At 53.4% G+C, this 23,885-nt stretch overlaps 2 protein-coding genes across 8 annotated transcripts in view; one reads left to right on the forward strand and one right to left on the reverse strand.

The window, feature by feature from the left end:
* The window catches only part of SHPRH (SNF2 histone linker PHD RING helicase), a 94,513-nt gene extending 89,296 nt beyond the window's left edge, over window positions 1-5,217 (forward strand). For all 3 annotated transcript variants that reach the window (XM_032973351.2, XM_032973352.2, XM_032973350.2), the window contains exon 33: window positions 1,499-5,217. In XM_032973351.2, coding sequence (XP_032829242.2) covers window positions 1,499-1,580 — 82 coding nt within the window. In that variant the 3' untranslated portion in view covers window positions 1,581-5,217. The remainder of the gene's footprint in view (window positions 1-1,498) is intronic.
* LOC116953284 (kelch-like protein 9) overlaps window positions 1-23,885 on the reverse strand; it is an 85,898-nt gene that overhangs the window by 1,923 nt on the left and 60,090 nt on the right. For all 5 annotated transcript variants that reach the window (XM_032973356.2, XM_032973357.2, XM_032973355.2 and 2 more), the window contains 6 exons: window positions 20,258-20,464; window positions 18,074-18,241; window positions 15,883-16,221; window positions 14,621-14,777; window positions 12,439-12,552; window positions 8,480-9,064 (listed from right to left, as the gene is read on the reverse strand). In XM_032973356.2, the coding sequence (XP_032829247.1) occupies window positions 8,480-9,064; window positions 12,439-12,552; window positions 14,621-14,777; window positions 15,883-16,221; window positions 18,074-18,241; window positions 20,258-20,464 (1,570 nt within the window). The remainder of the gene's footprint in view (window positions 1-8,479; window positions 9,065-12,438; window positions 12,553-14,620; window positions 14,778-15,882; window positions 16,222-18,073; window positions 18,242-20,257; window positions 20,465-23,885) is intronic.

Here is a 23,885-nt window from a genome sequence, read left to right on the forward strand (position 1 = left end):
CTATCTGCGAAACGTGGTATTCACGAGCATCTCCGGAGCGTTTTCGCTCAGGAATAAAGAGGTACTAGTTTAGTCGCTCTAAGCCATTCGTGGGCCGTATCGATTGTTCCTCCGGTTTCAACGCGATCCATCGCCCCCAAGGCAGGCCTCCTGGATAGGCCTGGGCCGCAGCATCAAGCGCGACGATCCGGAAAGCGTGACTTTACTGAAAGAACCAAGAATACGAATAATTTAAAGTTATGAGAACAAAAACATCTCCCCCATAATGCTTGTGTGTATATAATGTGTATATATATGGGGGGTGGTCGTGTAGTGATTAGCGACCCAAATTTGATTCCCGCTCACGGCCAACACCAGTGACGATTTTCTGAAGCAGTCCTGTTCCTCCCCTAGGTCGACTCAGCTTCAAATGAGTACCTGGTGTGGTGTCTGAACATCGCCACTGGGGAGACAAAGGCGGCCGGGCGTGGTGTTGGCCACCCACCCACCCCCTGCGTGTGCCGTGCGGGCCGTCCTTCATATGTGCTCGCAAACAGCACAAAGGCTATGTGGGGAATCTTCGTCTTTGTGTATACGTATAAAAAAGAAAACATTGTTGGTGGCGTGCGATTGCCTGCTAAGATGATGATGGTGGTGGTGTGACGTGCCTTGCGGGGGCACGTCGATTGCGGCGCTTCCACACTGTGCGCCGTTTTCGGGGTCGCCAAATTAGATTGCGTCCCGTAATGGTGCGAGGGCGATAGGCGTGTAAATCACGCCAGCGGTTTTCATCAAAACGAAAAAATGAATATCCGCAGCATTTTCAAGCAAATATCCACAGGCCTTGGATGCTGCCGCGGTGTCATGGTTTGTGATGGCTTGCGCGCTAGGCTTGCAATCCAGAGGTCGCCAGCTCCGTCTCCCGATGTCGCAGTTGAAACAACGATGCAAGATTCTTAAATCCCCACCCCCTCTCTTTTCCCACCTCTGTTGTCCTTCCCCGCACCTCCGATTAGCACGGTTGGCTACGTACGGTGCGAAAGAGGCCCAACAGACATACATACCCAGCAGTATCAATGCATTCCACCAGTTATTCGACGAGCAGGTCACTTGTGGTGGGACGCAGTGTGCGTACTCCCAGCTCGTCCAAGACGTGGAAGAGTACACCATACCAACTTGTAAGAGGTGGCTCTCGAGAGCTTCCTGTGGTAGTAATAGTAATAATAACAGTGTTGCTTTATAAGGCGCCACGATAATTCTCCACGACTCGAGAGCCATGGAACCATACCTTTGGGTGACGCTCGAAAGCCAGGCGGTATAACCTGCGCCTCGTAAGTGGAGTGGCTTGAGCAAGGGATTGAAGGGGTGCACTTTTACTGTCAATTTTTTCATTACCAACGGGCCAATGTTCTGGTTAGTCACTGGCAATCAGAAGCCGCTATTTGTTGTTGTCCGCTGCCTTCTATTGACGGGAGACGTGGCTTTGTTCGTCTTTGTTGATTTTCCCCTCCTCCTGCAGATCTCTGCCTCTGAGCCGACCACAGTCGGACGCCTCCATCTGGACCGTCACCGACCTGGCTGACCTCTTCGCCGATGAGTAATCGGAAGACGATGAGCAGGCGTAAGCAACGAGACCGGCAAAGTTTTAAGGGCAGCTGTGGCGTCGCCGAATGTGGGCCTGGCTGTCGCTTTACTTTGCCTGCAAGGCCAGAGGTTATTTCACTTCCAAAATAACGACCGAAGTTTTGAGTCCTATTTTATATTTTATTAAATGTTTGCAATAACATTAAAGAAGAGCAAAAAATAATGTTAACTTCTTTTAGCTGTCAGGCACCAGGAACCCCAGGCCATTCGGTCTGCGGTCCGCATCATTTACCAACCACTCGCCCCCGCTTAAAGGTGGTGGTGAAGAGATGTTATCTCCCTCACCTGCTACGCAGGAGGTTGTGGGTTTGATCCTGGACCCTGACGATTCCTGTTGTGTAGTCGGTGTCCACGTGTTCTCTCTCTCCCCGTGGTGGTCGCATGGAGTGTTCTCTGGATACCTCTTCAAGTTTTGCAACCCTCCCACATGTGTGCAGATCATTTAGCTGCTGCGTTAAATTCCCACACGCGAGCGATGATCAGCCACTTCGGTGAGCTATCATGTGTGGCCAGGTCGTCTCTGAAAAATAGCTAAGAGCTGAGTGGGCTCTACCTGGTAAAATAGAATAGTTTAGTTTATACATTAGATTAGCACAGCTCGATTGCACAGTCTTCCCGAAAGAGCCGTCTTCATGGGGGGGGGGCCAATGTGTGTTTGATTTTACGAGCGCTGATTGTATTCTTCCATGAGGCAGTGCAGCCACCCTTAAAAACAAACCTTAATTACCTTCGGTGAGTGCCGCAGTCAGTACCCCTTGCCATTCAACCGCCGCTGTTCAGGCGGCATTCAGTGTATGAGGCAATACCCACGAATAGGTCAAGGATAATGACAGTGGTAGCCAAGGGATGGAATGCGTCTAAGCACGTTCATCGAGGAGATGGAGCGATGAAACCAGCTTGTGTGCAAGCGCCACATCCCAGGATCGTGAAAATTGGCGACGGCATAGGAAAGGCCTTCATCCAGCTGTGGATTGATCACGTCCGATAAATAATCGCAATTTAGTGTGTTTCATTGAAGGATCGGAGGTAAGCAAGTCGGGAGTATGTGAAAAGTATGGCAAGCATGTGTCTTAGCTGAATCAGTAAACGGGAGCTTCTGAAGACTGAGACACGTGTGCAGGATAGAAGAGCGCACTTTGCCGCGACAGACACTGCGAGTGGCCCCCAGTGGTTTGCGACCATGGGGAAGACCTAAATGCACATGATGGAGGTGATGAGACTGCACGAGGATGCGTGTCAACTGTATAAGGCAGGGAAGAGCCCAATCTTAAGACGGCGGTGGTAATGAGACGGTAAAGTTTGAGGTGTCATTTTTACAACAACTCCAGGGTCTTACAAAAAGGAGCAGTGACGCGGTGCGATTGCATTCATGGCATTGATCCTGAAGACCTCTTGACCTTGAATAATTATTATTATAATTATTAGTACCAGTAGGTCACAAGGGATTATGGCAAGAGTTTACCTGTAGGTCTGTTACGGGTGTTGTCTGGGTTTTTTTGTACCATAACTCCGTCAGTACCGTCTGAGCATTGCGTTTCTCATACTTGGTATATTGGCTGCCACGCATTTGATCGAGTTGATGGGATTTCCCATCGACTGGAATCGATGTTTAGCTTTCACACGGAAGGGTTAAGGCAGTGACTGTGTGGCGACACCTGGCTGGTGTGTTGGATGGCACGCTAAGTCCGCCTGAATTTACGGTGGCTTTCTTGAGCATAATACCGTGAAGAGACTTATGAAGCCATCTGCTTTTTACGACCCCCGTTTTAAATTTGCATGGAATGTCTTTATAGAGAGGGATTTATTTTTCTTCTCTACTTCTTACTGAGGACATAGGACACTCTAACGCTTTGTCACAACAAGTTTTCACATCGGGGCTACGTTAGCAGCTCTGCAGAGCATGACATGAAACCTCATTTTTTAATTGTCATGTTTGTATTGTTTAATAATTTGCACTATCGCGGCTCTCCGTTACACAAAAATAGATTAACTTAAATCACATGGGTGGGCGGTCAAATTCAGCCGTATATTAATCCTGGTGCCTCCAGCAATCTGAAACTAAAAGGGCATCCGTCAAAAGACATTTCCACAAATGCATTGGCAGGGCATCCGACAGATGGTCACGGAGATGGGAGGGTGTGCTCATTGATCCTCTCCGCATGCAACACTGCTGCTGCTGTTGCTGCTGCTGGATGACTCTTATTATTTATTATTATGATTATTTACCCAGAAAAGCCTCACCGATTCTCATGACTCTTGTTTTTCAGGAGGGTCCAAATTTTTTCAGTCCGGCGAGGGGGGTGGGGGGCGGGAGGCTATGATTGATGTGTATAATCCTAACTGTGAGTAATTTGCGGTGTGATATTTCCAATTTGTCAAATTTGAACCAATACGCACACAATGGCCTACTTCTTGCGAATGACGTCACGGGATCTTTGAACGTCCACAGTGAAGCAGACGGCGTGTATTTTTACGGTTCACACACACGCTACTGCGGTAGTGACCAGGGCGGCCGCTGGATCTGAACCGCGGACCTCCGCAAAAGGCGGGGAACGCACCTACCGCTGGAGTCACGTCACCAGCCCCAACTCCCCAGCCAGAACGGCTTGCAGCTCACGGCACCCAACCACTCGCTGCCGGGGTCGCGAACCCCGGAGTCACGTCACCACCCCAACTCCTGAGCAGGACTGGCTTTCAGTTCACAGCACCCAACCACGCATTGCTGGGGTCGCCTCACCGTACTGAGTGACGTCACCGTACTGCTGGGGTCGCGAACCCCGGGGTCACGTCACCCCGCCCCAACTCCCGAGCCGGACCGGCTTTCAGCTCACGGCACCCAACCATCTTGACTCCCCAAGGAAGGGCGCGAATGCCGTACTTTAGGCGCAAGTGTGACCTTTTCAGAACGGGGCTGTTTGGCGGTTTGCCGCGAGGCAATGACGTCCGGGTGCGTTATTGCTTGTCCACGCATTAACTCGCAAGACGAAGCACCTGCTGCTATGGCAATGCGCACACTAAAATTGAAACTCGCAGACGGGCACGTGTGTATGTGTGTGCAGTGCATGTGGGAGATTATATTGTGTAACTGGCTTGCTATGTAGAGCTGGAGTGCGCCTCTGATTGGGTAGGGCCCCTAGAGAGAGTAGTTTTTTTCCCAGTAAAACGGCAGAACTGCTGCAAATTATCATTCCATATAATGAGCCCTTGAACAATGTGGATTTTCTGCGATATCATTTATTGCAGCTGTTTATTTTTTATAACGCGTGACGAAATGGCAATTGCTAAATAGAGCACCACTTTTAGTGCTTCCCTTTTTGGGTTCGCAGTCCACGGACATTGGTGGGGGGGGTTGATGCCCAACAGCAACAAAGGACCAATTGAAAAAGTCTCGGATGGCGCAAAGACCCCAGTCAGACCTTAGCCCGGCTCTGTGTTCAAGCTCATTGGCGTGTGCGCGCGAGTGTGACTTGTTTACGTTCTCTGCAAGCGTGCCGAGTCGCTCCCGTTGTCGTGGTTTTGTCCCTTGATATTTGATAGCGATGTGAATGACAATTTTTCCTTGTTTCATTATTAAACTTTTTAGTATTCGTCGTGTTCACGGCTGGCATATATCTTTCATTCGTAATCCCGGTGCGTGCCCTGCATTTTTTTTTGTTTTACCCTCTCCGCTGAAAGTAATAGAACTGCAAGATGTTGACTAATTATGGTTCTATATTTAATGGCACCATTTTCGCAATAATTTTACTATTGTCAGCTATGATTTGGCCGAACAGATGCTGCTCGCAATTATTTTTCACAAAGAGACAGTGATTTATTTCTCACCGCGTGAACGTAGGCGTACGGCGACGCTGCTAAATTACGGCGACGTTGATTCACGCGCGGCGGCTTTGGGGATTTTTTTCATCAACTTTATACAGAGAGAGAGAGAGAGAGGACAACAAAATCGTACACTCGCAATGTAAAATCATACAAATAGTCCCACGCGAAGAAATCAACTGAAAACGAGCACACGGCGGCGGCGAGCGAGGAGGAGGAGTGAAGGGTGCGTGTGTGCGCGATCGTGTGCTCCGCGTACATGGGGCGCCCGTCACATCGCAAACACTCGCGTGGTGGTGGTGGTGTTGGTGGTGGTGGTGTTGGTGGTGTTGGTGGTGGTGTTGGTGGTGGTGGTGTTGGTGGTGGTGGTGTTGGTGGTGTTGGTGGTGGTGGCGAAACGCCGCTTCGCCCGCCGCTCGCATTTGCCGCGGCTTCCGAGGGAGCGACCGGCGGATGCAACGGGGGGGGGGGGGGGGGGGAGATATTTTCCGCCACTTCGCCGCGCTGGTCCCGAAGCCCACGACTGATTCAGTGCTTGACGACGTTGACGAACGCGTCTCTCGCGGCGCCGTCGCTCGTCGTGTGCCCCGCGGCTGCTGCCCGCACCCCCGTGTCCCCGTGTCCCCGCGTCGCCTGCCCTTACGCGTGCAAGTCGGCGTCTTCCCAACCCCGGGGTCCTCCGCGCCGAGTTTGACGACGCGTGCGGCTCGTCTCGAGGCGCGCCCGCCGCTGCTGCGTGGGTTTTCCGCACGTCGTGCTGTGGATGGGCCACCCCCCTCCCCCCCCACCCCCCCCCCACCCCCAGATGCCTTTTCCTTTTGTCCCGCGTAAAGGCGAAAACATCACCCATGGGGATGTCGGCGTGCGACCGGCGAAAACAAGGCGGCAGAGTCACCGCCCGCATCTCACCGCGGGGCAAATGTGCAATGTGTACATGTCGGGGGAGGGGAGGCCCTTTTTGTCCGTCCACCGCTTGGATGAGGCCCTCGTCGCACCGTGTGGGTCCTGTGGATTATTTAACCTCGACGCAACTGTCAGCTGTGGGTTTGTGAAAGTGCGAAGCGTAGACACGGGAGCACAATAACGGTTCAACAGCGGGTTTTGTTTTTTTTATGCACCACCCTCTGCTGCCCACAACGTCGGCCAACCCGCAGCAACCTAGTGACCTGTTTTATGCACGGTGGTCACCCATCCGAGCACTATCCAGGCGCAACCCTGTCTCAGCGTCCTGGGTTCCAACGAGGTCGGGTGATTTGGTCACGGAAACGAAATGTGCAAACGCTAGCGGTGTTAATTCACACACCCAGAAGGAAAAGCACGGGGATTAAGTGTTTTTTTTTCTGTTTCGGGATGGATGCGAAAAACGCGTACGATGTGGTCGCTGGGCCTGCGCGGGAACTTGCAAGGCCCTCGTAGAAGGTCGATTGGCTGAGTAATGCGGACTTCTCTCCAGCGCCGCACTCGGCTTGGGTAATGACATGATCGGTGGGAAGAGGCGATGGGATTTTAACCATGTAAAACACGAGGCTTGTGCAGCGTAATTACACCTAGAGTATTCTCGAGCGCTCTCTCATTGTTTTGAGTCGCTGATGTTGCGAACGCGCAGTTTAATTTGGCGACCAATATCCGTAATGGGTTCTTTTTTTTTTTACCCCAAAAAAAACTATTATGGGGTATAATTTCCGTTGACGGTATTTCATCTCCACGTAAGCTAGCGGATAAGCGCTGCTCGAATGCTCGAAATGCGGTTGTTAATATTTTCCATTTATACAAATGGCTCGCGTTTCGGATCTTGAGGCTGCCGCGGCGCACGCAAGAGCCACGATGCGTTCGGCTGAATCGCGCCCGTCGGCGCGTCGGCTCGTCCCGTCGGCGTGTTCCGCGATCAAACGCTCTCTCCAGTCGAGGCGACGTGCAAACCCGTTGGGTAACATTTTGCGCCACCGCGGTGGCGGCCTCGCGCAATTGGCCTGTCGCGCTGACGTCGCGCAGTGGCACTGCGAGCGTGCCCAATGCGTTCGTGTGTGTCGGGGGGTTTTTTTTTGTTCCTTCCTCTCTCTCCCATCTCTTCCGTGGGCGCGGCAGTTGAGCTGCATTAGCACATTCGGCAACGTCCGTGTTGTCGACGATTAATTTCCATTTCCCCGTTCAGTTTCCAATTAATTTCCATTTGACGGCCGCGCATATTGGTTCTCTCGAAAGGGTACGCGTGATGTATGAAATGTGAAAAGTAAAGCCGTGCTGGACAACTCACACTTCTCAATCCACAAAGCGGGTTTGCGTGCGTGCGTGTGTTTTCAGAACTCGAACTGGGTTTGTGTTTGTGTGTGTGTGCGCGCGTTGTTTTATAACTTGGACGGTCGTCGTGAGCAGCGCCGGCGATGAACAACACCGAGGTTTAACACCCTCGGCAGGAATTAAAACTTGGGCTGTGTCACTGTCACGTGGAAATAATAAACAGGCCACATACAATGGCCCCTCTGCTATGAGGCTGCCCCCTTCTGCAAAGAGAAAGCGGCCACGCAAGAGAGGCGGCCTCAGGGGGGGGGGGGGGAGGAGGGGGCTGGCAGGCGAGCAAAAAATATTTAAACGTCATCCCCCTGTGTTTTGTCCCCTTGCAGTTCATCGCCGTCGTGGGCAGCAGCGTACGCACAAGTATAGCGCCCCCCCCCCCCCCCCCCCCCCCCAGTGTCGGTGGCATTTTCTCCACGTAGGACGCTCGGTCCCCCCGCTGGCCACGTTTGAGGGGTGGCCGTCTGCGGGAGGCGTAGCGAGGTGGCCATCTGCGGGAGGCGAGTAACGCGACGGTCCGTGGGTAGCGGGGTGGCCGGCTGGGCGAAGGGGAGCCGGCCGGCCGGTCGGTGAAATCGCTGCGCGATTGAAATGAAGCTCGGCGACCGCCACGCCCACCCCCTCCCAGGCCTCGGGCGTCCGATTCTCGTGAGTTCTCGGCGCTGTGCTTCGTTCGTTCAAACCGGGGGGGTGGGGGTCGTGGGGATGGGGGGGGGCAGCCGTTCGCCCGGCAAGTCTCACGGCGTACCGTGAGCGATTCCCTCGTGCTGCGGCGACGCCTCCAAACCCTCCGCGCCTCTCTCGTGCGGCAGCTGCTGCTGCGCCTGCAGCGGCGGCTGCTGCTGCTGCGGCGTCTGAGCCCCCCCGGCCGCGTCCTCGCCGCCCTGCCCGTCGGCGGGCGGCAGCACCGTGATGGCGCACGCGCGGATCCCGCCGAGCGACTCGGGCAGGTCGAAGGCGCGCTCCCACGAGTCGCGCTCGGGGTCGTAGCGCTGCACGATCTCCACCATGCAGCGGCTGTTCCACGAGTAGCCGCCCACGACGTACACCCGCTCGCCGAAGACGGCCACCCCGACGTCGCTCTGCCCGCGCGGCATCGGCGCCACGCTCGTCCACTGGTCGCTGGCGGGCGAGTAGAACTCGCAGGAGAGGACGTCGTCGTAGTCGCTGGCGCCGCGGAAGTGGTTGCCGCCGATGGCGTAGAGGCGCTCGCGCACGGTGCACATGCAGTGCAGGCCGCGCACCGTGGACATGGGGGCGCGCTGGGCCCAGCGGTCGGTCTCGGGCTCGTAGCTCATGAGTCCCTTCTGGAAGGTGTCGTGGGTGATGCCGCCTGCGTGCGTGCGTGCGGTGGGTGGGGAGGACGGGACAAGCGGCAGTGTCATGGTTAGCGGACGGCGTTGCGAAGCCGTTCTGCTCCCGCTCGCGGATAACGTTGCTGGGGGGGTGGGGGAGGGTGGGTGTCTGGGCCGGTGCTGAGCCTTCGCGAGGTCAAGCCGGTCTCAAAGGAGTCGCCGATGCGGTGTGTGTCAGCATCAGCGCTGGGGAGGCAAATGCGTCCGGGTGTGGTGCTGGACACACCGCCCCATCGTGTGCCGTGCCGGCCTGCGTGGGCCCGCTAGCAGCACTTGTCGGCGACACAGGGGATATTTGTCTTATTCTGTGGGTCTATTGGTAAAACCACGTAGATGGAAAAAAATTATAAAAAAATATCGGTCGCAACACAAGCAATCGTCTTCAGGTGAGAGAGACGATTGCTTTTGGGTTGCGATCGAAACGTCGTGATATTTTTTTTTTATTATTTTTCTTCTATCTACGTGGCTTTACCGAAAGAACCATAGAACATGTGTTCCTGCAGTCACGAACGCTTTAAGTCAATATTTGTCTTGTGCACGTGTGTGCGGTGGGGAAGACATTGGGGAGCGCAGTTGCTGCATCTGCCGGCCATCTCGGCCATTGACCGATGACACCTTGGCCCATTCCGTGACCCGCCAGCGCAATTTCGACACTTCACGTCGCGTCAACATGTACCGCCTAAATTTTGATTTAAAGCTTTCGTGACTGCGGTGATTCACAGTCTTGGTTCTTTCGGTAAAGTCACGTTGGAAGGGAAACAATAAAATAATAAAATATATGTGAAACAATAAAATTCTCAGGACGTTTCGACTGCAACACAAGCAGTCATCATCAGGTGTGAAAACCAAATGTTCTTGCCGTTGGTTTTCACACCTGATGATGGCTGCTTGTGTTGCAGTCGAAACGTCGTGAGAATTTTTATTGTTTTATATATATTTTATTGTTTTATTGTTTCCCTTCAACGTGACTTTACCGAAAGAACCAAGAATATGTACCACCTAGCCTGGCCCAATCGCCGCGGCGATGTTACCGCGACCGACTAGCGAATGGCAGCCGTTGTTGAAGAGGAGAGGAGGGACGAGTAGAGGAGCCATGTTCTTAGCGACGATGATGTGACTTGAAAATGGAATCGCAGAAAATAAACTTCATGAATAAGGCAGGCGGATTGATGGGCAGCCCGGTAGATGGGCTGATGGGCCACGTTCCTACATAATACATGACTTGATACACATGTGCGCGCATGCATAATTTATAACGTACGCAAACATTCATTCATAAGAGGACACATAAATTGGTTAAGCGCATGTGAATGCGGTAATGAATGCGTATATGCATTACTATTCTGTGAACGTGAACGCAGGCCACTCCAGCGGTAGCAGCAGCAGTGACCTACAGCAGCAGCGTTGGTTATTAGGAAGATTCTTGTACGCTTGTTGAATTATCCACAGGGAATACGTGGTGACATTTCCGCGAGGCATCATGCCCAGTCGAGGCCTCGACACGAGAGGAATTACTTTCACGGGAATCGTCGACAACAACCGTCGCACGCAACACGTTTACTCAAAGTGACGACGACGCAGTATAGCAATCCTAAAATAAGCCCGAGTTTACAAATCTCTCCGTGGTCTGGGCCACAACGTATCATCTCGCTTTCTCGTCCCGTTCTATGCTCCCTCACGCCCCCTGCGTTCACAATCCCAGCTGCTGTCTCCATTTCCTCCTGGTGCCCAATCACCATCCCCTCCTTTCTCGCTTCCCTTACCACTGCAACGAGGTGCCCCCTGCACGTCAGGCGATCAGCCTCGCTCTCCATTTATCGTCCGTCCCCTTTTTAACACACTCGCTCACTTTCTCTCGCTTAACCCAACAATGTCGTCTTCCCCCCTCCCTTCTGCCCCATCGTTAACACCGTCCTCTCCTCTCAACCTCCCTACCCATTCATCGCACTCATCATCATCATCAACCACTCATTGTCACTTTCATCAACGTTTATTTCACTCATCATATTCCTGTCCTACCATCCCTGTCACCAACTCATTTCGTCACACTTATGCTGTATAATAGCTAATTCTCCATTCAGCGCCCTTACTCAAGGCGCTTTAAGAATTAAAATAAGCCAACATTAAACATTTTACATAGCATATATCCTACAGCTGCATCGCAATGTTCTCACGATCGGTGAACACGCAGGTTCATATACCAAGAAGTGTTCAACCAAATCAATGAGCGTTTGTTGCGTGTGGGAGGGAAACGGCAGCACACGGACGGTGCAACTCTGAAGCCCGTGCCGACGGAACGGGTCGAGGTGAGGCTTCACGTTTGCTCTAACCACAGCACGGAGCCTCCTCGATGTGCACGGGAAGAGATTGTTTTTCACAGCATTTGAGCGGTGATCCACCAAACCTTAGCTGCGTCCGATGTCGTGCTGGATTGCAGGCACGCTTAAGCCAACCGTGCCAACTTGGAAGAGCAACGGCACACGGAGGGCCCACCCCCACCGCCCCCCCCCCACCCCCCCGACGGGATTTCCGTCTCGACTCGTCAAAAAAAGGAGTTCGTTTGAAAATTAAACAACGGCGATTGGTTTACGGGGTGACGCCACCTTGGGTTTTCACGCGACCTCTGCCCCTGCCCTGGGTCCGATCGGAAGTTGCCGCCGCGGTGATCCACTATGGAGAGACGGCGGACGTGTCGCGGTTTGGAAGGGGGCAGGGGTTTTACAATAATAATAATTAAAAAAATGGAGCGGCAAATGTTTACGATAGCAATTGTCCTAAAACGACCCTCGTCCATTATAGCCTCAAGTGACCTTCTAATGTGTAATCCCTAAGTGAAGATAATCACTCAAAGCTTCCATTGCCCGCATGAGCACAGAACTCCACTTATTACTTTTCCACGTGGTTCCATTGCCATTAATCATCTTGCCTTAACGTAGCAACACTCAAAGACAAAGATACCCCGTATAGCCTTCACAGACTGTTGGGGAAAGTTGTGTTAGTAAGCACCTATGAAGGCTGGAATGGCACACGAGTGGGTGGGTGGCAAGCACCACGCCCGGCCACCTTCGTCTCCCTAGTGGCGATGTTTACGCACCGCACCAGGTACTGAAGGGGAATCGAACCAGGTTCGCAGCGTAGCGCGCTAACCGCTACACCACTGCTACCCACACTGTGCACATACGCACACACGCACACAGCAACTTGGCTCCCTCCTACGACAACTTGGCAGGACCCCTCCTCAAAGAGATTCTCTAGACCGAGCGAGCCCTTTTCCCCGGGGTAAACAAGCGCAATTATAATCAATAAATAATAATAACGATCGATCGTCACGAGCGGCCTGCGCGTGCCCTACCCGAGATGTACATGAGGCCACTGTAGACGGTGCCGGCGTGGCCGTAGTGAGGCTCGCTCATCCTCGCCACGAACGTCCACTCGTTGGAGGCCGGGCTGTAGCACTCCACCGTCGCTGAAACACAATCGCCCTCCGCCGTCAGTCGAACACGCGCGAGGGGCTTTCGCGCCCAGCGTTGCGATGTGATTTTTTTCGTTTAGTTCAGCCGGATCGCTCGAGTCAATTGCGCGTCGTACGCCCACCCCTGCCCGACGCAATGCGCTCTTCACGCGGACAGACGTGCCAGTGTGCGAACCACTTCGGCACACCAGTTCGGGGAGCAGCCCGCGACGGGCGCAACCAGCGTCGTGAGGCGTGGGAGGTGTACGACACATCTCACTCACGTCTTACAGCTCAGCTAGGAGACACATGGAAGAGATTGGCTGAAACTGCAATGAAGTGGCACGTTTGTTCACCGCGCGAAAACTGTATTAATTGTCTGCGTTGGGTGGAGGAGGGTTTTACGACGCATTTTAGAGACGCGACCCAAAGAAAAATGAATTACGCCACCGAGATTCGCCGTGTGTTTTTTTAACGCTCTGACTAAGCTCGGAAGCGAAATTCATCGCCTTCTCTCGTACGGACATGAGCTGAGCAGCAGCTCTAAAATCGATGTGTAAGTTGTAAAACCATGCTGCTCGCTTCGGAGGATAATGAGTGTGGACCACTCGTGCCCTCTGAACGGATCTGCCGTGTAAAGTTGCGTTGCTATTTGGGCCAAATTAATCGAATGGTTGCCCACAACGTGGAGGCACGAAGCAGAGGAAAGAATAAGGACATTTGGCAAACGTGAAAATGCATAATGCCCCACCGATAGCCGTATGTTGGGAGGCGTTCAGAATTCCATACTTAGTGGGGTTTTTTTTTGTGGGTGGGTGGGTGCGGAACAGATTTCATATCGCACTGCGATGCCGATGGCAAAAGCATGAATATAAAGTGGCGTGCAAAAAGGCAAGGAGATTGAAATGGGCGGTGATAAAGGAATATGTGCATTTAGCGAATGTCCTGGCTGGATGGGATTCATATAGTTGGGGGGGGGGGGTGGGGGGTTTCTTATACAGTGGAGACTGCCATGAGGCTCATGTGGGGAAATCTAACAGGACCATGAAGAGAGAAAGGACAGCACGCATACCCGACGCTTCTCAAGATGTAGATATGCAAGTCGAACTTCTTTCGCACCACCGTACGTAGCCAACCGTGCTAATCGGGGGTGCTTGGTAAAGACAACAAACTAGACTCAAAGAGCAGCTCTAGATGTGGCACTATGCTGTGTTTATGTTTCTACTCAATAGGCTTGGTTTTCATTACAAACAATGCCGTTATTGCCTACCGGGACTGCACGTGTGTGTGTGTGTCGTGGTGTGTAGTGGTGTGTAGTGGTTAACGTGCTGCCCCATGAACCCGGCGACCCGAGTTCGATTCCCGCTCATGGTTACTAAGTCGACTCGGGCCGCAAATTAGTACTTGGCGTGGTGTGTAAATATCTGTGGCCGGACGTGGTGTTGGCCACCCACCCCCTCGTGTGCCGTGCGAGCTTTTATAGATGCTGGCTAACAGCACTTGCCCCAACAGTCTGTGAAGGCTATACGGGAGATCTTTGTGTGTGTGCGAGGAGTGCTTGTATGGTTAGTGAGCTGCGCCACGAAATCGGCGAGCCGCGTTCAATTCCCGCTCACGGCCAACAACAGTGACGATTATCATTGCCACTCTGGGAGACAAAGGCCGCAACCACAATCGGCACAGTTGATTTCGGACGGTGCGAAAGAAGTTGAACGCACATACATAGGTGCCACTCGCTGACGGCGCTTGCCTCAATAGTCTATTTTCCCGTTCCGACGACGTGCGTGTGTGTCGTCGGTTTAATGTTCCGAATCTGTTCCCCATGTACATCATCGAAACCAAAACGGGAAGAAAAGCTAAGCTCAAAGAACTTTATCGGTACCGAGGCCCCCGCAGGGCCATGCGGGAGGGCGTGCGTGTGGCACAGTTTGGCGCCAGCCATCACCGAGCGCGGCCGTGCCGCTACGTTTCTCTGCGGCAATGCAACACCGTCTTCAAAAACGACGGCGGGGTGAGGGGGGTGGTGGTGGGGAAGAGGAACCCTTGCCTGTGGCACGTGCGCGTGAATTGCGTGCGCCCTCACCGAGCTCCCCCGAGGCGTTCCGGCCCCCCACCGCGTAGAGCCGCCCGTTGAGCGCGCTGAGGTGGAAGAAGGTCCTCTTCTCGTTGAGGGGCGTCATGTGGGCCCAGCGGTCGTAGCGCGGGTCGTAGCGGAACACCGTGTCCACCGCCGTCTTGCCCTGCCCCAGCGGCCCACGGCGGACACGGACGGGAGAGCGAGAAGTAGGGGTGGGGGGGGTGGTTGCTTGCTGGTGTTTCGTGCCGATTCCCACTCCAAACGTCCCCCCCCCCCAACTGCACTGCCCTCCCCCGCCTCCCCTCGTACCCCACGATTAACACGCTCGGTGAACCCGTGCCCTCGGACCGCGTTGGTCTGTTAGTGGCGACGAACCGTTCACGCTCGTTTGTGAACGTTACGTATGACGTGCTTTAAAACGTTGATTTAATTCGTTTTAGAATGCGCTTCGTAAATGTAAACATGTCTTTCAGCCCCGTGAATTTTACTTTTTGCTCCCAACCCCCTCCTCTCCCCCCTCCCCTGCCCCCAACAATATTTTCACCCGGCGCCTGTGCGTCACACGATGGCACACAGCTCGTCACGACGCTACGAAATACTTGCGAGGGCAACCGAACCATGGAAGCACGTTACAGGAGCACGTTACGGGATCCATCCATTTCCCCTCGTGATTTACAAATCTGGCTAAAGCACCCACAACTAAAGCTATTTTTTTATTTCACCAGGTAAGGACTCACGGAGCTATGGAGCTCTTTCAGAAAAAAACAACCTGGCCACAAATAATGACAGCTGAACCAAGTGGCTCATCACGTCGATATTTATAGCAGCCGAAGGCTCTGAATGCGCGTTGATTCTAAATGTGGAGGAAAAAACCGGACCACGGCGAGAGAGAGAGAGAGAGATATGCAAACTCCAAATATTCAGCAGGTGTCAGGGTCTGGACCGAACCCAAGCCCTGCATACCAGGCGAGGTAGTTAACATCTTGCCAGTGGCATAACGGCATCATCAGCTTAGCGGGTGCAGCAATCGGTCAGGTGGGGCCCCAATATTTGATTCGTCTCTCACGTCAGCACGTTTGTTGTTCTGTTCACTCTGTTGCTGTCAACACTTCTCACGCAAGTTGTCAAGGAGGACCCCCAACTCGTAGCTTTGGCCACCAGCGGCGGGGGGGGGGGGGGGCCCAAGGCACCCCCCCGCCCCCACGCCAGTTCCGCGACCGCATCTCGCCACCGCGCAGCGTCAACTACGCGCGCGCAACCCACCTCACCTTCGTGTCGTAGTTGCTCTGCCCGCCGACCACGAACAGGAAGTTGCCCACGACGGCGATGCCGTGCTGGTACCGCGGCGCGTCCATGGGCGTGAGGCAGCGCCAGCGCCGCGCCCGCTCGTCGTAGATGCGCATGTCGCGCGACACCAGCAGCTGCTGGCGCAGCACGCCGCCCAGCGCCAGCAGGTGGGTCGCGTCGGAGCGGACGCGCGTGCGCTCCGACTGCAGCACCGGCTGCATGGCCGGCAGCATCTGGTAGTTGCTGGCCTCCAGCAGCAGGTTGAGGCAGGCGGCGTCGGAGCGCATGAAGTCCACGGTCTGCACGTGCGCCAGCAGCTCCTGCGTGGAGGACAGCGGCCCGGCGGCGGTGATGGGGGGTTTTAAATTTCTCGCGGGATTGTTTTTTTTTTTTCTTTCTTTCCCGGGCCCCATCCCACTGGATCCTGTCGGTGGAAGGGCCTCCACGAGAGGCGGGAGGGGGGGGGCTCTAGAGAGTTCCCTCTAGCAAAGCTGGGCCGGACGCCTTGGAAGAAGTGGGAGTACCCACACTTTACCCCACCGCACACGGCTAACCTGCCAATGCGGTGTGCTCGTTTGTACTGCCGGGTTGAACAGAGGCGGTTGGCTCGGGGGGTGCGGGGGGTTGTTAAATAAAATAAAAACTTGACGGTAGATGGAATCGAACCGGTGAATCTGTGGATCGCAAGTCCAGCAGCGTGCGAGCCATCGCACCCGCGGCGACGGAATCACCAGCTACGAGCGGGCAAAAATCAACGCCGCGTGATTTTTTTTTTGCGAACGCGTCTTCAGAGATTTGCGGCCGCTAAAAAAAAATTATCAGCTGGGATGGAGGCAGAGCCGTAATATCGACATCGTGGGCAGTGCAAAGTCATTAGAATAAACTCGATGGCATCAATGGCGCCGGGATTTCAAACATTAAAAAGCCATCAGCCTCAGAGCAAGAAGAAGAAGAAGGAGGAAAATAACAAAAACATTTCAGAGTGGGCCGTGGGGGAGCGGTGTTTGAAGAAGAAAATCCACTCCCTGTGGCTGCGCGACTCCTGGGTTACTGCCTCTCCTAATTGAGCTACCCTTTGGAAGGATCGATAAACACCGAGAGTAATGTCCAAATTGGCTCGTATCTGCGGCGGCGAGATGAATCGCGCCTGGGCAGCCGCTGCTTGATGGCGATAATCGTTGAGATGATTATTTGCGCGGTTGATGCGACGCGCTCCTCCTCCGTAATGGGGGGCGGGGGGAGTGGGGGGGGGGGGCGCACAGGGATGCGTGACGGTCACAGCCGATGTCGGTGGTCGTTCGGGCTTGCGGCCACTTCACTTGGGACGTGCGATGGATCGTCGTGAACAACGCGATGATTGCACGGCGTGTGATTATTTGTCATTATTACTGCTGCGCGAGTTTGTTGACCCAGGATTGCCTTTACTGAGTGTCGAGGACCTTTTTATTCCATGAAAAGGCTCCTCCTGCCAGGTTCCTGCAGTAGGGGGGTGCGATGTTGTTGCCGCTGTGTGGGACCCCCAATAAAGTAATTTTCAGGTGATTTTTGCAGCACTGGGATGTTTTGGCCAATACGTTTACATTTCTGGGACCTTTTTGCTGATACGCGCATTGCCGTTGTACCGTTCGTCTTTTAGCGTTCTCTCGTCTGACACTGGCGAGATTGTGGGCCAATCAGTTTCAAAGACAATGCTTACAATTATTATCAGAGCATGTTTGAATGTTTTGGCACAAGTACGTGTGGTTATTGTGTTGTTCGAACGTGCTTTATTTCCATAAAGGGTGAAACCTATTCTTAATTTTCATACCGTGTACAAAACCAGGGAACACGTGGGGAAAGCCATGCAGAACAGGGGGTAGGACATACACACAGCACGCAGAAAGATGCCCGATTCGGGAATGGACGCCCAGGCCCTCTTTGCTGTAAGGCACGAGTGCTACCTTGCCACCCTCACGACGATGGTTGCGCAGGATGCGAAGGTCGCACGAGTTAGTGACAGTGCGACGCGACGGCCGTCGCCACGGACGGCGATTGACATCGCGTCGAAATTTGACGATCGCGTGGAAAACCGCCACGGGGGAATCAGGTGCGGTGGCGGGGGTGGGGGGGGAGGTGGCGACGTCGCTACAGACGTTGCGACAGACGTCGCGACGTCGCTACCCACGTGCGTACCTGCGGCGACATGAGCGGGAAGCGGATGCGACTCATGAGACGGGAGGCGAACTCGAGCCGCGAGCCGGACGCCCTCTCGGCCGCGCCGGGCACGGCGGCGGCGTCGCGCGCCGGCGACAGCGAGTCGCCCTGCGCGTCCACCGGGTGCCGGAGCCAGCGGCAGGCGGCCTGCGGGCGCAGCCGACCACGCCGGCGCAGGCTGTCAACGCGGGGCACGAGCGGGTCGGAGCGATGAGCAGGGTGCCGCCGAGGTGTGGGGCTCGAATCCCGGTTTCACCCCACTGGGTTCTCGTACCACCCCCCCCCCGCCCCGCCCCTCCCTCACCCCCATCCCTGGCTTTTCCTTAGCACGCCGATTGTCATTCTTCTCCTGTGCCTCCCTGCTTTCTATCCCCATTTCAAACTTCATCTTCTGCCCTTGCGCGAGGTCCCCGCTTGCTTGGGGGCAGGGGTGGGGGCCCCCCTAGTCACCTTCTTTTCTCTCCCTTTCGTGTGGGTTCTGTCGCGCCGGAATGAATGACGACGGATATTTTTTTCTGTTGTTGTACCCCCGTTACCGGAAACGTTTCGGTATGTCGGGCTCGCGTTTTGTTGTAATGAAAAAATAAAAAAAACATGTTCTCCGAGTGTAGCGAGTCGATGGTGCCAGCCCCGTTACAAACGGAAGCGCACGCAAAAAAACACTTATCATGTTAAATTTTGTTTTGCACCTAAATTGGCTAAATTCCATCTCTGAGAATTAAGGATCTATATCGTTTTCACTGCCACGTGGTGAACATTTCTCTCTGCAGCAGGGGCGGGTGGGAATGTACGTGTGCACGTAACGTACGTTTGAACTTCTTTCGCGCCGTACGTAGCCAACCGTGCTAATCGGAGGGGCGGAGGAAGGAAAACAAACTAAATACAAAAAAAGCGGTTCTAAAGACATGAGGAAAGTGCTGTCCCTCTCCTGTGTGAACCAGAGGTTGCTGAAAGACAGGGATCTCAAAGGGAGCTCTGTGATGTCCACTTCTGTGGACCGGCGATTCACCGCTCTGCGGGACGCCGGATTTTAAAAAGAGAAAAACGCGAAGCAATACAATCGAGATGCTAAAACAAGAAAACAAATATTTTTCGCGCAACCGTGGCCCCCAGAATCTGAAGAATTCATCAAATCATCAGGGGGAGCAGGTTTCCATAAATCACGAATAGTGAGCTCATGAATCTATTTTAGCCCATTGGTGACTTGCCCTCAAGGCCCCCAGCAACCGAGAGCCTAAACAGGGAGGGGAGCTGCTAAGTTAAGCCCCCCCCCCCCCCCCGTCTCACTTTCACACGAATGGGAGAGATCTCATTTACTTCTCAGCGGTTGGTGAAGGTGACACTGCTGCGGGAAACATTAACAGTGATCACATCGCAAAGCGAGCGGCGCGCTGATGACGTCCGTGTCGGGCGGCTCCGAAGCCCTGGCACTCTACCCATCATCGGCCTGTCCCGAGCTGCAGTGCAACCGAAAGGAATACTAAAACTCTCCAATGGGTAATGCATCAAAGCGGTGATGATTAAGCAGCTACGTTAACCAAAGGCTCAAAATATGAATGATGAGAGGGAGAATAGCACCCGCGTTCACGATGACAGAGGTGTGGTTTCTAGAAATGTGCACCAATAAATTAAATATTTTTGTTATTCATATTTTAGCCATTTCTCCCAGTTTGAAGCAAATTGTGCTGTTCATGTGGATGTCATTAGACGGAGAATCCATTTAGATCTCCCGCAGTGCAGTGAATTGCCGTGTGTTACAGAACGGTCCACAGAAGTGGATATCACAGAGCTTCCTTTGAGACCCCTGTCTTTCGGCAACCTCTCGTCCGCAAGGGAGAGGACAGCACTTTCCTCATGTCTTTAGAACCGCTTTTTTTGTGTCTTTAGTTTGTTTTCCTTCCCCCACACACCTCCGACTAAGTGCTGTTGCCTACGTATTGCACTAAAGAAGTTCAACATGCATGCATACACGGGCAAGGATCATGGTTACAAATCACACTCGCAAATATGGTTGCACCCAGCGTTAATCTTCTGATGGCATCCTGCCCTGGGACCTCTGGGTGCCCCCCCAACCCCCCACCTCACCACCCCACCCAGCCACCCCCCTCTCCCCGCACGCCAAAGCCGGTGGGATCCAACGCCGACGCCTCGCTCGCCGCTCACCTGGAAGAGCTGCAGCTCCGAGCAGCCGCGCAGCGAGTCACTGCCCAGGGCCCAGGCGAGGCGCTCGAACGGCAGGCGCAGGAACTCGCCGGTGGCCAGCAGGGACGTGAAGCTGCGCAGCAGGAAGGCGTTGACGTACTTGTCCACCTCGGGCAGGTGGTACGCCGTGGCGATGCGCCCGACGTCCACGCAGTTTTCCAGAGTCACCTGCGCGGGAGGTTGCAGCGGCGCGAGAAAGGCCACGTGCTCGGTGGTGGTGTCATGTGACCTGGCGATCGACGCACTGGGTACCAAGCCGTTACGATGAATCGATCTGTCGATTAAAACGTCTGTCCCGGGCTTAGAGGGTCAGGGCGCCGAGCCGACGCCACTGAGGTTGCTGGGTTCGAATCCCACGTTTCAGCCGCCTGTGAACAAAAATTGGCTTCTTGAGTGTTCCAGCGCCATGAGGCGATGGTCTCGGCCCGGTATTTGCTAACCTGCGGATTCTTAAAGGGAAGCTCGGGGAAAGCCCCCTCAAGAGGACGTTTTTGGCCTACTCTTCCACACCCGGCAAAATACCGTCGTGGAAGCGGTGGGCGCTGTCACACTCTGCCCCACCGCACGCGACCTCCACGATCGGCTGGCAGCCGTGAACCCATTGAAACGACGCGGAAATTAACGCAGAAAATAAGCAGCTGTTGCCGTGTAACTACGCTCCTGTGTTGTGTTCCCCAGGGTTTGCAACACGAGTTTTTAAGCTCCGTTACGGTCCGGTGCATCGTCGTTGGCCCGGCAGTGATGGTCCATGCACCATCGCTGCCGACACGCTGTCGTTGAGCGTCAGCGCGGTGATATCGCCTGACCGTAATTGCTCCCCGTTTTATAAAGTTTCAGATTGGTGTCGGCGAGACCGGGAACACCCGGCCTTAGGCGCAGCGCGTGCAAGATAAGAACCGTGTGTGCTCGTTTTTTCTTTTGTTTGAACCGCTCCTGTCTTTCAAGGTGCGGAAGTTTTTTTTCCGCTGCACCCGTGGGCACCGGCGACGAGGTCACGTTAGCCTCGGCGGCGCTGGGTTCGTAAATCCCCGGGCCGCGCCGGCAGATTTAACATCAAAGTCTTCTCAACCGACGACGCCGGAGATGACGGTGTTTTTTTTTTAAAATATACGCTGCAGCGCATTGCGGTGTCACGCGCTCGCAAACACACGCAAACACCGTGGTTTGCGCTCTCTCGCTGCTGCAAAATATAGCCCGTGGAAATCAAATGCTTATTTCGGTGATGCCGCTGCTGCGTTTGGCAGAGGGTGCACGAGCACAGATAAGCTAATAAAAAACACATTAATCAATATCAATGCCTGAATAGGAAGGCAGCGCTATTGAATGACTTCCTATTAAGGCAGAGTTATTGGCGAATGTGTTCGGTGTTTTTTTTATATATAGTCAATGAGCCAGAACAGAAATTGGTACCATATAAGGTAGCAACAACTTTGATAGGCTTGATTTGAAGCTTTCGTGACTGCAGGAATCCAGTCTCTTTGGTTCTTTCGGTAAAGTCACGTGGGTAGAAAAATAAAATAAAACGAATCACGAGGTTTCGATCGCAACACAAGCGGTCGTCATCATCGTACCGATTTAATTAGAGGGTGAACACAGGTGAATTATTTGATCACCCCACTTCAATTTAAATGGGTATCACAGAATTCACTGCAATTGGCCACACAGAGAAACTGGAATCGCTGAAGTGATGCCACCTCCGCTGGGTCCCACAAGTGAAACATCTGTTCAGCGCTCATGGACTCGCACGAGTGAAACGTCACACTTAGTTGCGATCCCTGGTATTATCCGTGATCTCAATCAAATTCCGAGGAATGTCAATTATTATTTGTGGTTTATCCCACACGTGGGTTCTTCCCATTATCCCCGCCGCTCATACCCTGGACCCAGAAGTTGTCTCCCAGAAAACTGTCGCTTTGTCCTATTCGAACGATTTTTTTTTGTAAACGAGAGGCCCAACCTGGCAGTGGTGGAAAAATGTGTCCCGTCTTCCACATGTATCTGGAGATAAATGGAGTAGCCCAAACGTGGCAGCATGACCGCTATGGTTTTCATTCACTTCGCAGATAAATAACCTGGAAGCGCTGAACTGAATCTAGTATCCACCACATGTGTTGATCCTATTATCCGAGTTTGGCCACAGATAATTAAACACGGATATCGGGAGTTATTTTTTTCACATAATTGCCAATTACGCCTCTTCCTCCTGCTAGCGTTGACACAGATAAGATAAGGCACTGCGATTGCGCGTTTAAAAATGTTCCCTCTTCTGCAGTGACACACAATCTCATGTTTGTGAAACAAAAAACCTCAACAGCGCGGAGTTGCAATCTTGAGAAATTATACTCGTGGACGCAAATCCGCAAGCAAGTGAGAGACGACATCGCAGTGACCGTCTCGTGCAAAGCAAGTGTGTTGTCGGAGGGGGCATGTTGCTGTGAGAAAGGGCCCTGGCTGGTGACCAAGGCTCGGGATGGAGTGACAGCCAAAGGAGAGAACGCGCCCGAGAGCGCGCGCACTGCGGAGATGGAGCGATCAGTTCCGCTCACGTGCCGGTGCAGCACCTCTCGTGCCCATCGCAGGCCCGTCGGGGGATAGTGACGGCTTTGGTTGGGGGGGAGTGGGGTGGAGCCCTTCATTCAGCAGTGGATCGATCATGACTGACAACGCCGATGATGATGACCACGGACGCACGCGACTGGCCAAAAGGGCACTGTGTCTAATTCAAGAGCCTGCCTCAGTGTTACTTATTAGTCAGCTAACAATAGTTAAATCAATAAGCACTAAAGAAGAGAAAACAAGAGTCGATATTTGCGCCTGTGGGCAATCATGGAGACTTCTGATAAGTCCTAAATGAAGACCCAGTCATCGGTCTAAATGTTAACCATCTTGTTTTTCTTTATCAGTGAATATCGACTCTTCGTGTTTTGTTAAGTTTTACCGCTGATTGGCCGGGCACAAGGCAGGCAAGGGAAAGATAGCAAATGCACGGTGATCCATCGCGGGATTTCGGATCGTTGTTAATTCAGTCCGTGGATTTATTTTTTAATTTTTAGTCTCAGACGACCCGATCGCATCACTTGCGAAACATTTTTTCTAGCTTTAGTCTGTGGACTTGGCTCTCTCCCAGTCTCGTCGATGTAAGCGGTCTAAACGTTTCATCCTTTAAAACTATTTCACTATTAAACTATGGTTTTATGATTTACCAGGTAAGGCCCACTGAGCTGTAATAGCTCTTTATCAGAAGCGACCTGGCCACAAATGATAGCTCAACGAAGTGGCTTTATTATCACGTGGAGATTCATAGCAGCCAAAATACTGTTTACACATGTGTCTGAATGTGGAGGGGAAATACCGGAGGACCCGGAGAAAAATCCACGCGACCATAGTGAGAACACGCAAACTCCAAATATGCAGGCGTCAGGGTCTGAATCAAACCCACGACCTCCTGCATATCGGGCGAGGTAGTTAACATCTCGCCACCGTGGCACCCCAATATATTCAACGTCGGTGTGAGGGGCATACGATTTCTCACCTGCAATGTTATCCTTTCAACCAATCGGCTAATGCAGTAAATCTTTGCATATATATA

Source organism: Petromyzon marinus, chromosome 51 (genome assembly GCF_048934315.1).
Source record: "Petromyzon marinus isolate PM22_M1 ecotype Great Lakes invasive population chromosome 51, UKy_Petmar_22M1.pri1.0, whole genome shotgun sequence".
NCBI classification, from domain to species: domain Eukaryota; kingdom Metazoa; phylum Chordata; class Hyperoartia; order Petromyzontiformes; family Petromyzontidae; genus Petromyzon; species Petromyzon marinus.